Here is a 14,542-nt window from a genome sequence, read left to right on the forward strand (position 1 = left end):
TGCATTTTTGTTTTTATGCCCCCGTAATCGAAGATTCGGGGGCATATAGTTTTTGCCCTGTCCGTCCATTTTTCTGTCTGTTTGTCCGCAAAAACTTTAACCTTGCCCATAACTTTTGATTGGTTGAAGCGATGTGTTTCATATTTCACATGTGTATTCCTTGTGACAAGGCTTTTCTTTGGGTACCATAAAATTTGACCTTGGAGTTTGACCCACTTTTGCAAAAATTTTTTAGACTTTAACCTTGGCCATAACTTTTGATTAGTTGGTGCTAGGGCTTTCAAACTTCACATGGGTATACAGTAAAACTCGGTTATAACGAAGTCACTGGGACCTGTGAAATTACTTCGCTATACAGTAAAACTCGGTTATAACGAAGTCACTGGGACCTGTGAAATTACTATATCCGTAATTCGTTATATCCGTATAAGGAATTCGTTAAATTTATACAGCTGAGGATCCAAAATAACTTCGCTATATCCGTGTATTCGCAATATCCGTGTTCGTACTAAACGAGTTTTACTGTACCTTGTGACAAGACCTTTCTTCGGATACAAACAACTTTAACCCTTTGACCTTGACCTTCAAGTTTGATCTACTTTTGAAAAAACGTTAACCTTGGCCATAACTTTTGAACAATTGGTACTAAGGCTTTCTTACTTCACATGTGTAATCCTTGTGACAAGGCCTTTCTTTAAATACCAAAAAACCTTGACCTTGGAGTTTGACCTACTTTTGAAAAACTTTAACCTTGACCATAACTTTTGAATTGTTGTTGCTAGGGCTTTCATACTTCACATATGTAATTCTTGTGACAAGACCTTCCTTTTGATACCAACAACTTTGACCCTTTGACCTTGATCTTGGAGTTTGACCTACCTTTGGAAAACTTCAACCTTGGCCATAACTTTTGAACGGTTGGTGCTAGGGCTTTCATACTTCCCATATGTAATTCTTGTAACAAGACCTTCCATTGGATACCAACATCTTTGAACTTGGAGTTCGACCTACTTTTGGAAAACTTTTACCTTGGCCATTACTTTTGAATAATTGGTTCTAGGGCTTTCATACTTCACTTATGTAATCCTTGTGACAAGACCTTACTTTAGATATCAACAAATTTGACCCTTTGACCTTGGAATTTGACCTACTTTTGAGAGACTTTAACCTTAGATATAACATTTGAACGGTTAATGCTAGGGCTTTATATTTCACATGTGTAATTCTTGTGAGAAGGCCTTTCCTTGGGCACCATTAATTTTGACCATTTGAACTTGACCTTGATGTTTGACTTACTTTTGAAAAACTTTAACCTTTTCCATATCTATTCAATGGTTGCTGCTAGGATTTTCATATTTCACAAGTATATTCTTCGAGACAAGACCTTACTTTGGGTACCAACATATTTGATTTGCATTTGAGAAAGTTTAACTTTTGTTATGAGTTGCCATACGGGGGCATCAGTGTTTCACAAACACATGTTGTTTTATATGGGTTTTTGATATATATATATATATATATATATATATATATATATATATATATATATATATATATATATATATATATATATATATATATATATATATATATGGCTCTAAATTCGCTCTTGAGTACATCTGGGAGGACAAAGAATTCTGTAGACACGTTTTTTCCTTAGATTTCTTTATGTGTATTTGAAGTTTTGACTCTAAATAGGATAAAAAAAAATGTTTGAATAGATAATTAAGTCAAAAATAAATATTTTATTAATGTTTGAAATGTGTGTCACGTAACACATGACAGACATATAACGTAACATGACAGACGAATAATAAAACGTGACATGATTAAATTACATTTCTGATGCTTAGCAATACAAATAATCTGTAAAAAATAAAATTAAACAATTCCTTAAAGCATTTTTTTTTCACTCTTACGTAGAAGAAAAAAGATTTTTAAGCTACTTTTGATGCACAAACTGATGATCGTAACACTGACAGACTCCTTTACTTAGCCAGCCAAATCAACCATAAACTTTAATTATTTTATCAAAAAGATAATGTTGCCGTAAGAAATGGACATTATTCAAATTTTGATTCCTTATAGATTTTAAATTTGAATTTTAAAAAAATAAATCTCTGCTATATGCTTTGTAACATACAAAATTTCCACCATGTCTGTCATGTTACGATATTTCTTGAGCAATACCTGTTTGAAACGAGCCAATAAAATTTATCATTCAAAGCTTATCTTTTATTCTTGGAAATTATAATACCCAAGACATTATTATTTATGAAAATACTAATGAAATTTAAAAAAATAAATTATTTCATATAGATCAAACCTATATCGTAACATGTACGGATGCACGTAACACTGACAGACTCGTTTTAAAAACTGCAAGAAAACAAATACAAAATTGTATTGTTTAAGTTATAAAGACAAATTTTGCCTTATGATACATTAATATTCTTAAATAAAAATATTTTTTTGGTTTAATTCATTGAACGTATAAATCTGAATGCACCCGTTTGATTCACGTAACATGAACAGACATCCGTTTTGTCCGTCACCGTTACGATAGTATTCAGGCAATGTCTGTCAATCGGTAAGTTATGTAAGAAATGTCAAATTCTAAGTGTTTATGTAGTGATGAAGAGCGTGCAAGTTCATATTAAAAAAAAAAATCCAGAATACACCTACTAGTTGACAATATTTAATGATATGTGTTTAAAATCTAGGATAAAGACAACTTATATTTTCATGAACGTAACATACTTTGTGTAATGTAACACTTGACAGACAAACGTTCGTGGCTTCTCGGGCACTCTCTGTAGCTCTTCTTATCGAAATGTAAACACATTTGCATAGAACACTGGAGAAAATTTAAATATTCATAACCTTTAAGTCAAATGTATCTCCGAGCTCCATTCTTAAAATAGAACGTAACGCCCACTTGCCATGACAGACACAGGAAGGATTCCACAGATTTGTTAATTTCTAAGCACATGTGCTTTTCTGTTGAATCTGCGATCACTTGATAAATAGTAAATTTTCTATCAGTAGACAAGAAAGATAAAATAGTTTTCATAAACAATGGCCCATTTTATAACAATGTACCCGGTGTGTTGAGACTGACAGACGTTACGTTCAAAATATGAGAAGAAATAAATTCCAATTTTCTTTTATTTTAGACATAATGTGCATTAAAATACTTTTGTATGTTAGTTTTATCCTTCCTAAACAGTAGTGAATGAAGATATTCTGTGTACAAGGTATTATCGCCGTATATTTGTCTTTTATTTTGACATGGTTGAAAATGTCCCCCTACACATGCGTAATTCTAGTGGAATTATCCAATTCATTTCAAGAAAAAAAAAGTAAGTTGATGAAAAAATCTGCTTATTTTATCTTTTTTACATATTTGCAATATACTTTTCAAAGTAAAACATTTCTTATGTCAATTTTTTAAATAATTTATTTTATATTCCTCTTGTTAAAATCATAGGTCAAGATGTACTCAAGAGCGAATTTAGAGCCATATATATATATATATATATATATATATATATATATATATATATATATATATATATATATATATATATATATATATATATATATATATATATATATATATATATATATATATATATATATATATATATATATATATATATATATACAACTGTGCATTTTCTTTTACGAAATTTGGAAACTGTGCATTTTCTTTTTCTTTTACGATTATTTTGACTGTGTGACATCTTTGAAGTACTTTTGAATTTTATATATATATATATATATATATATATATATATATATATATATATATATATATATATATATATATATATATATATATATATATATATGTATGTATGTATGTATGTATTGAAGTTAAGAACATTGCTCATTAGAATAATGAACAGTTTTTAGTTCCTTAAAATCCAGGAGTAAAGAACAAGATTTTATGTGAAATGTATCGCATCATACATGTATATGACCAACTTTGCCCCACTAAGCCTTGGGCCTGAAAACAAGGGCCTTTATATTGCAACTACTTGTATCCAGGAAGATTTTTGAAGATCGCATTAATTTTCATGGTTTTAGCATGGCCACATCCATCAGTCCTCATGGAGGCAGAGGCTGTGAAATTCAAAATGTTTGCAAACATGCTTTGAAATTGGTTCGGAGAAGTTGAAAACGTTCAAAAGTAATAGACTGACGCAAAATGCACGACGGCAGACGAAAAAACGGTTAGAAATAGGTCAAGTGAGTGATTCAGTTGACTTAAAACTAATCCTGTTTTGTAGTTCCAGTTTCTTCTTGGAACCTTACAAAAGTCACGGAGAACCGTTTAGCACTAAATGATATTGTTCTTATTGACAAGTGACGCTGGGTACTCTAAACATTAATTTTCCAATATCGGCGAAAAATTAATTAACACCTGTTAATGAGATATAAGTCGTGACATTATCACCTGTCACATCTTCCTATAAGAAATTTGTTCTTATGTAGGTTATCATATACATAACTTCAATCATCTACATGTGGCTGCATTTCCGAAATCAAGAAACAAAGCCATTACTCGTTATTGCACGAATGTGAGCAGTTTTCTAGATGTTCAGTTTTGACTTTTATTCATACATATGCTATAATTTGTAAAACTTTTGGAAGAATTTGTCAGCGATGCATCATCAGACAATGCAGGTAATTTTTTTAAAAAATAATTTACTGATTTAATTACTTGTTATGACTTTTGCTTTACATCTTTGTACATGAGCGAAATATTATAGGAACCAATTCTTCTGAAGAATGAAGTACATTTGCAAACTTCTTATGATTTTACACATTTAACAATGAATAGGCTTTTTTTCTATTGAAATGTTGAGCATTTTGGCGCCTAAAAGGCTAATAAAACTTTCATAAGCCACTGTGGTTTATATTATTTTAAAGTAGTCAGTAGTTGTAAGTAGGGTCATAAATCTGCGGGTTTTTTTTAATAAACGTACCCAGAAATACGCAAAAGTTAAAAGGTCGGATTTTAGAAAATAAATGCATATAATATACATGTACCCATAAAATATTTAATGAAATCTGATATATTACATCTTCATTGATTTAAAGGAGATGGGTGAACAAGGCGTGTAGAAAGCCTATAGCTTCAAAAATATATAAATCATATTCATTTTGTGAATTTAGTATTTAGAGTAAAGTTCTCATTATTGAATTTTATGAAATTATGATAAACAGCCTTTCCTTAGGAAAAAAATTCTCGGCGGAAATTATTCTGTTTAAAAAAAAGTGGTGTTCGTGGGGTTCGAACCATAGCAATGTATATGCTGAGTATCATTTTCCTATGAGACTAACACGCTAACCACTATGCCACACAGCTCCTGGAGAATAGTGGCATTTAAATCATGTTTTGTGATATGACCCTTGACTAAATGGACTTCAAGTATTTCTTAGAAAGATGCAAATGTTGTGTCATAAAGGTGTATTTTTAAGGTATAGTGGTTCCTTGCTCCATGATTTTGTTAACCAAAAAATGAACATTTTTACGCAAACTTTGAGGATAAACTTTCAAAAAATGGAGCGAAGACCCACTACATGTAATAGTGAAAAATTATAATATGAGAAAATGGTTCTTTTAGCCCTCTTTAGTGTGTGTATGCTATTTCAAAGGCAAATAATTTCTATTTTTGTGAGATTTTTGTAAATTTTGGAGATTTTGCATAAAATATACATGTACTTTAATGTTAGATGAAATATCACAGAATTTTTTTATAGTTGAGATTTAATTTTCCACTTCATGTTTGTAGCACTAAAGGCATTTCGCTCGCCTTAATTGTTTGTCCATCTTCTTGAACTAACTGCTCTTTGTTCACTGAAAAGCACTAAGGATTAATCAACAACTAACAAATGAAATTTTCAAGACATTCCAGACATAGGTACCCCCCCCCCCAAAAAAAAAAAAGAATTAAAACTGTTTACCTTGCCATCACAGATTTGTCTGTTCAGCTTGCAAATCGTTAAAATTTTGAAAAGTATTTGGTAATTTTCCACCACATTTCTGCTTAATTTCGTAAATGAGCGAGGAATCAATTGCGTTAAAATATCTTTTAAAAATGACTCTTCAGCTTGCAAATCCTTAATTTTAAAAGTATTGGACAATTTTCTACCACATTTCTGCATAAATTCCTTAAATGAGCGAGGAATCAATTGCGTAAATATTTCTTTTTAAAAAAATGACTTTTTTAAATTAAGCTTCCTCTTCATCTTGTACAATTGTAATTTGTCCACATATACGGGACTTGGAAGACAATGCATGTTTATAGTTATAACCTTGCTCATAGTTCCTTTATTTCAGTGGAAATTAGAAATGACTTCAAGATACTTTTTTTCCGTACATGACACAGTAGTTATAGTTTAGCCTAGCTGCCAAACTGTAGCGTTATGGTTATGGTCAAAGACTAAAATATAAAACCATAACGCTACAGTTATGCAGCTAAGTTTAGCCTAACGGTGTTAATTACCCGGATCCAGCAGAAGTTCGATTTATGAGTTAACAGATTGGCAGTTTACTTCTGTTCTGAATTTTCTATCCAGCTGGATCATCACAGAGGGTAGGGGTGGGGGGCTTTTCTCCGAACGTTATCGTTTACTGTTAATTTAGAACAAAAAGAAAAGATATATATATCTGTACCAATCTGCAATAATTGTCAGTATACTGATTAAAAGTGTAATGATCAGTCCGTTCCAAATCCTTCAAATTAATATATACAAGTCATATACGTAATGCAGACAGGTATGTACATATATTGCCCAACTTCTCTACATATAAAAGGTGCATGACTACATAGGCCCCATTCGATTATCGTTATTAAGAATTACCCGTACTATATCATTAAAAGAAAGTGGTCTCCTCCTGCCAAGAAGGAAAATCAGGGGGAAAATTGCTACATGCAAGATAAGAAATAAACAGTTTATTAAAGGTGCTTAGACATAGATTTGACCTTAATATTTTCTCAAATTTTCTGTTTAATATCACGACTTATATATTGCAATAGCATTTCACACGAAAATATAATTAAAAACTTATTTTATCTGGAAATTAGTGGAACTACGAATTCTGGGACGCGTTTGATTAACACATCTTTTCACTTACACAAATTTTAACTTTATCCTTAATATTTAAGAAAAGAAGCGATTTTGTTATGTATTAATAAAAAATTTTACATCTATAATCCAGAAAATTAATAGTAGAAATGTTCGAAAGCAAAACCAACTCACCAGTATTGTCAGTCCGTGCTCTGTGATGTGTACAGAGTTTAACAAATTGAAGACACCGGTGACACATAAACTGTTTTTGTAAACAGGGCACGAGCTCTGCAGGGATCGACATTAACGGTTGTCCGATTGCCCGGAACAAGTAAATTCTCAGTTCGGGCAAGTGAGTCTTACGACGTACCTGTCCGATCGGGCAAGCGATTTTTTCTCAAAGAAATGTACATATTTATTTAGTTTACATTAATTTATATAAAAGAAAACAATAAATTGAAGATTTGATTTCCGCCAGGTAACTGACTGATTGATATTGTTTTTGAATTCGGAATTCCTTGTCGCAATTTCTGGATTATACCTTTCATTTGAAAGTCGGGTTCGTTATTTCGTTTTTTTTTCTCCTGGAAAATGTGCTATTCGTCTAACATCTAAAATGTTAACTTATTTGGAAATTAGATAATTTATTCACTTACAGAATATAAGTAAAGTGTAACACGATGTATCCTGATCAAAGTAAAGAACGATGTATGTTACGTAGCAACTATCTTCCTTCAGCGTTGTTTCACAGTTATCTCAGAAAATCACGATTCAAAAAAGAATCCTACCGAAAATAATTTTTAAAAATATGAATTTTATTAATACGGAGGTACAAACGCAGCATCGAAATTTTTTCAGGTACCTCACCTTGCCAAATTGACAATAGTGTATTTGGTTACATTTTTTCTTGTCATAACATTTACAGTAATAAAAAAAAAATCTTCTGAAGTTCTGTTCATATTTGGGCAACAAAGTTTTGCATTCGGACAAGTCAGATTTTGAGATCACTTGCCCGAAGGGCAAGTAAATCTGAAAGTTAATGTTTATCCCTGCTCTGTTATTGTTAATGTTTACGATTCACAGGGTGTGTGCAATTAAGGACATACGCAACGTACCTTACCTACTGATACTTTTTCGAGATATTCTTAATTTAAGATTATAGTGCTATCAGATGTTCGTAGACAAAAAATCAGCATGCATTACCAGGGGTTTTGAAAAGATATCAATTGATGAAAATTCTTGTATAATTCAAAGAAAAATATACAAAAATTACTAAACATATATTCTAGATGTTTTGTTTATCCAAACTTGTTTTAGAAGAAGTGTACAATAACATATATAGACATTAAAATTTAGCACACAGTTCCTTTAAGTATTGGAACTCTTCAACTCCAAGGAAAAAGACAATAAAGTTCAAACTATGTTGCGTATGTCCTTAATTGTTAAACTCTGCACACACCACTGAGCACGGACTTACAATACTGTGAGTGGGTTTTGCTTTCGAACATTTCTACTCTGAATGTTCTGGGTTATAGTTTTAATATTTTTCATTAATACACAACAAAATTGCCACTTTTCTTAAGTATTAAGAAGAAAATTAAAATATGTGAAAGCGCAAGGATGTGTCAATCCAACGAGTCCAGAAATTTGAAGTTTTAATAACTTCGAGATGAAATAAGATTTTTATTATATTTTAGTATGAAATGCTATTAATAGCAACATATAAGTCATGAAATTATACAGAAAATTTGAGAAAATATTAACTTCAAATCTGTGTCCAAGCACCTTTAAGTAAAAAGAAACAGTAAAAAGATAACTGAGAGGCCATTGAAATGTACATGTACCTACCGTTCAGTCGACAGAATGGTCACTGAATAACCCCTGAAAGGTCAAGAAGAGACTCCTTTCAGTAACATTTCAGTGGATATTTGGAGTAACTTCATTCTGTGAACTTTAAGTTTCCCATACCACATAACCACTGAAAGGTCACTGACAGATTCCTTTCAGTAACATTTCAGTGGATTATATGGAGTAATTTCATCCTGTGAGCTACACGTTTTCCATACCACTCAGTGTATATATATAAAAGTCTTTCCTTAGTTAAAATCTCGAGGTGGCATGTCAGATTCGCTTTCCCGCAAAACGTGTCTCTCTGTGTTAACATCTGAAAATGAAATTGAAAGTAGGAGAACTCCACAGGCACATTGTATGGGGGCACTTTTTTCTAAACATAACTTTTTGCTATTGAAAATGTTCATGGAAAGACCGGTTGCCCCCCCCCCCCCCCCCCACTTTTTGTTGCAGTATAGTCAACTAAGGGTATTGTAGTGGTGTATGAATAAAATTTGGTACTGAAAGAAGCTGGAACCTACACCCACCCACCCCACTCCCTACGAAATAGGATTTTCGAGTGGGCAAGGTTTTTTTTTTTCAGGAAAGTTGATTTTTTTTTTCTCTGGCTGCCCCCTCCCTTTCAAGAACAATACTACAGTGTACGTCCCTGTCCCAGACTGTTATAATACAGAAAAATAATTTTACCGATTTTCTTAAATTACACTTGCCAAGCAATTTTTAAAGGAACATACTCCCTATCAACAAGTTTGAGGCTCAGTTTAGTAAATTATCACATTTTTTTATTCAAGTCTGCAAATTAAGGAACATCTGATGTAGATTCCAATCCATTCAAAATCATGGCCTCCGTGGATCGGTTAATATATCTTTTACTGGAGCCAACTTACACTGTACACATTGTGAAATGTTGGAAACAGAAGATCACTATTTTTATTTAGTAAACTTGATATATTGACATTCCTTTCTCAGAATTTGTTTTGTCCAAGATGTGGGCAGAAATGATGACATAAAATGGGTTTTAAGTTTTACACGTGAGGAAGTCATTTAAAAATTTCTAAACCTCAACAAGCATAGAATACTCGATTTAATATGCAAAACATTCTCGGAGCTAATTAGATTTTTTTTAATGACTTAAACTGATTCAGCAATATTACTTTTATAACCTCATATTCGATGGACATTCATAATATTTACTGCTTACTACAGGTTGTATTTGAAAGATTTCTTTTGCAGAATAATGCATTTCCAGTTTCATTCGGGGATCATAATCAAAACACCTACTCTCGTGGCCTTTCAACATTCGACTACAGAGACAGAACGAGCAACGGGGTTTTTCGACACGACAACACTCAATTTATGAATTTCCAACAGAAGATTGGCGAAATGTCTTACGAAGCTTCATATAGAGTGTTTCCTAGCTCTTGTCGACAACAGTTCGGGGGAAATCCCGGACACACACCTGATATTTTATCCGGAAACTGGAAGAACCAAGGTACAGAGAAGGCCGAGTACCTCGATCTTGACAAGATAGACAACAACTTCCAGTCTTACGAGAGCAATGGCAACATTGTGCACACAGTGCAAAATCGATATATCGATGATCGATCACGATGTGATTCACAGGGCTATGATATCGGAATCCACGACAACTACAGCTTCGGCGTCAGTAATCAAAGGGCCATGACACCATTTGACATGAGATACACAATTCCCAGACAACCAACTGGAGAGTAAGAAAGTAGTTAAAATGTCATAACCTTTCCATTAATGAAATCAAACGAGCTCATTATCACAGAAATATAATCATTTAGTAATGCAAAAAAAAAAAAAAAAAAAAATTTCCTCGCCAAACTTCATTTTTATGACATTTCCGTATTCTAACTTCATCCCTTTTTTAAAAAAAATATTTATGTACTAAATTAAGTATCTTAACTATTTAATAATCGTGCTCTTTTATTATTATTAATTGACAAAGAGGAAATATAGTCCTACAATACAAATTACATATCGAATACATATAAAATAAAGTTTTATAATTAAAAAAACCTGAAGTATTAAAGAAATCTGTCGCAAATTCTATGGTCGATGCAATGACCTTTTAGCAAATACAATCTATCGTTTAGTTGACTGACGTTTTTTATACAAATTGTTAGGCCATTATTTTCAACGGATTTTTCCGTTTGTCCGATCATGACAAGGAGCACACGGTGGGTGTGACCGGTAGGCAGGGGATGCTTACCCCTTAATAGCAACTGATCCCACCTCTAATAATTTTAGAGGTCCGTGTTTGCTCTGCTCCCAATTGTATTTGTCTCATTGGACTATTTAGCTTGATTACTGTTCTTCATATTTCATACATGTGTGTCGAAATCTTACCTCTTTTTAAGCTCAAGTATGGTGAATATTTTGTCAGGTTTACAAATTTGTTACGCTCTGAAACATTTGCAAATGTAAACACTGATTAAACATGTATCGGATGCATTTTCTGTCAATTCAATCTTTTATTTTAGAATTGCTACTTCTCTTTCTTTTATGATTATTAGAGTTCTTTTCAGTTTTATGTATTTGAAAATATTCTGTATTATTCGTTTTAAAACTCATTTTTTAAATACGCGACTGTTGTAAATTTTGAATTAAATAAAGATTAACAAAGTTGTCATATTGTGAATTCGCGTTTTGAGTTTATTGCCCCCGGTAGTCAATTACACAACTGAGTTTATTCATATACAAGTGTTTTTGTAATATATTTCTAACTTTTTTTCATATCGAAATAAATTTCGTTGTGTTAATCAGGACTAGAGTTTGAACAACGCAGTGAATTAATTCGTTGATATTTTGTTTGATAATTGAATTACATTGATTTAAAATTGTATATCCTAAGTGTTTTCTACTGACTCCAATTATATTAATGATATCGATATGTTGAAATAGTGTTTTTCATGTATTGCAGCCAAGGGTGCACAACAAGCATGCAGTCTACAACACTCCCTCGCAAACTCTGTGTGTCTGATCATAACAGTATTGAGCAGTGTGAAAGCTTGTTATGTGCAGTTTGTGGGGATAAGGCCAAGTGTCAACATTACGGCGTCAGGACTTGTGAGGGCTGCAAGGGATTCTTCAAGGTCAGTTTCCCATTCGAAGCCTGCATTATTTTCCACCTTTGTGTTATTTTCATTCTAAAAATAATTGATGATGCTTTATTCAATTTGCCAAAACAAGAAGAAAACATTTTGAAGATATCTTACTGATTTTTTATGTAACTATGAAAACACCGTCTATTAAAAACAACAATTTTATTGAAATCCGCAAAAAAATGAGAGGTTGCATTTTGAGAACACTTACACACGATGAGCTAGACAGACGGACAGTTGTCACTTAACCAGGGATAAACATTAACTTTCAGATTTACTTGCCCTTCGGGCAAGTGATCTCAAAATCTGACTTGTCCGAATGCAAAACTTTGTTGCCCAAATATGGACAGAACTTCAGAAGATTTTTTTTTATTACTGTAAATGTTATGACAAGAAAAAATGTAACCAAATACACTATTGTCAATTTGGCAAGGTGAGGTACCTGAAAAAATTTCGATGCTGCGTTTGTACCTCCGTATTAATAAAATTCATATTTTTAAAAATTATTTTCGGTAGGATTCTTTTTTGAATCGTGATTTTCTGAGATAACTGTGAAACAACGCTGAAGGAAGATAGTTGCTACGTAACATACATCGTTCTTTACTTTGATCAGGATACATCGTGTTACACTTTACTTATATTCTGTAAGTGAATAAATTATCTAATTTCCAAATAAGTTAACATTTTAGATGTTAGACGAATAGCACATTTTCCAGGAGAAAAAAAAAACGAAATAACGAACCCGACTTTCAAATGAAAGGTATAATCCAGAAATTGCGACAAGGAATTCCGAATTCAAAAACAATATCAATCAGTCAGTTACCTGGCGGAAATCAAATCTTCAATTTATTGTTTTCTTTTATATAAATTAATGTAAACTAAATAAATATGTACATTTCTTTGAGAAAAAATCGCTTGCCCGATCGGACAGGTACGTCGTAAGACTCACTTGCCCGAACTGAGAATTTACTTGTTCCGGGCAATCGGACAACCGTTAATGTCGATCCCTGTTAACCATAGTATTGGCTCTTCTGGTCTGTTCATTTGAATGAAGTATTAATATGAAGAATGAAGAATATATTTTAGAAGAAACTAACCATTTAGCTTTATTTCCCTCATGTTATAGAGGACAGTTCAAAAGAGCCCTAATTACGTATGTGTCGGGGATAAGAAGTGCATGATCGACAAAGGGAGGAGAAATCGGTGTCAGAGCTGTCGATTTCAGAAATGTTTGTCTGTTGGAATGACGAAGGAAGGTATGTACTGGTAGGCTGTTGATGGTCCGTAAGTCGTAGTTAAGATTTGACATCATTCGCATGATTTTTTTTTTAAAATTTGGAATGTTCCTCTCTGGAAGTGATGTAACATGATTTAATTGCATAATATGATCGATCCACATTCATTATTCCCATTTCAGTTGTACGAAGTGGATTCCTGAAGGGTCGCCGAGGGAGATTACCGTCAAAGTCGAAACATGCCCTGTACTACTCGTCACCTTCAAGAACCTGAAATTTCTTTGATACCCAAATTTTAAAAAAAAAAACACACATTAACAAAAAAAATCATGTAGAGATACAAGGAGAGACCCCATAGGCTCGGATTGTTTTTTCTGGAGTTGGGGAGATATTTTTGTACACGAAGATTACATGTATATTCCTTTTTTAGGATATTGGGAGATGGCAGTATGAATCCGAATGAAAAATTTATTTCAGACTGGAGTCTTAATGTCAATCCGCGTGCATCTTTTGAACTTTGAAGAACTTCAACTTCTTTTCTGAAACGGATGAAACACGTTCATCCACGTATGGTAATCGGTATTTTTGTTTGAAGTTGAACAAACTTTGAAATTCACAGTCCTCCTCCCTGGCTTCTAAAGCAAACTCTATCTCTGATTGTAAAATTAGGTTGGAACATAACTTGTACACCATGAAGCATCATCAAACCTTGTTACTTGTTAGGATTAGAGTAAATTTAAACGTTTTCACAGATCGGCTATTTTGTTTGGTTCCTGAAATGTGTATCCTTTGCCAATGTGTTGCACCATATCATTATAGTTCGTAAGGTCTTCCTTTGATTAATATCTATATATACATTATATACATGTATCATCAAATTACTTTTACATGTATCTAATTAATTAATACATATATATTCATTATCTTAAGTAGTAAGTTGAAATAAAAAATAGTTCCATTTATAAAAAAATGAATTTTGTTAAATAAGAATTCAGGTCAGGTTCTGCTTAAAATAAAATATTAAAAGTATAAATCCATACAGGTCCCTTATATTTGAGCTTGAAATGTTGTGATTTTTTCTTTCTTTCTTACAGTTGCACAACTTGCCATAGAAAGGGTTTACGAAGTTTAATTTTAACTTCGTTAAAATTTGCTAAATTTTAAAATTTAGGAAAGGACTATTTTTTAATGGAACAGCAACGTAGGAAAATATCAAAACTTTTGCTATTCAAATTTACTACA

The 14,542-nt window shown here is 32.3% G+C and overlaps 1 protein-coding gene across 1 annotated transcript; it reads left to right on the top strand.

Annotated features, from left to right (window-relative positions):
• Positions 1–10,317: 10,317 nt before the first annotated feature.
• Positions 10,318–13,574, top strand: LOC133188299 (nuclear hormone receptor family member nhr-6-like). Its single transcript, XM_061323668.1, has 4 exons — positions 10,318–10,664; positions 11,885–12,056; positions 13,192–13,321; positions 13,483–13,574. Exons 1-4 carry the CDS (start codon positions 10,318–10,320, stop codon positions 13,572–13,574), a joined length of 741 nt encoding a protein of 246 aa, XP_061179652.1.
• Positions 13,575–14,542: the final 968 nt, after the last annotated feature.

Source organism: Saccostrea echinata, unplaced genomic scaffold, assembly GCF_033153115.1.
Source record: "Saccostrea echinata isolate AGI-Se365-2 ecotype Australia unplaced genomic scaffold, CSIRO_AGI_Sech_v1 ptg000016l, whole genome shotgun sequence".
In the NCBI taxonomy this organism is placed as follows: domain Eukaryota; kingdom Metazoa; phylum Mollusca; class Bivalvia; order Ostreida; family Ostreidae; genus Saccostrea; species Saccostrea echinata.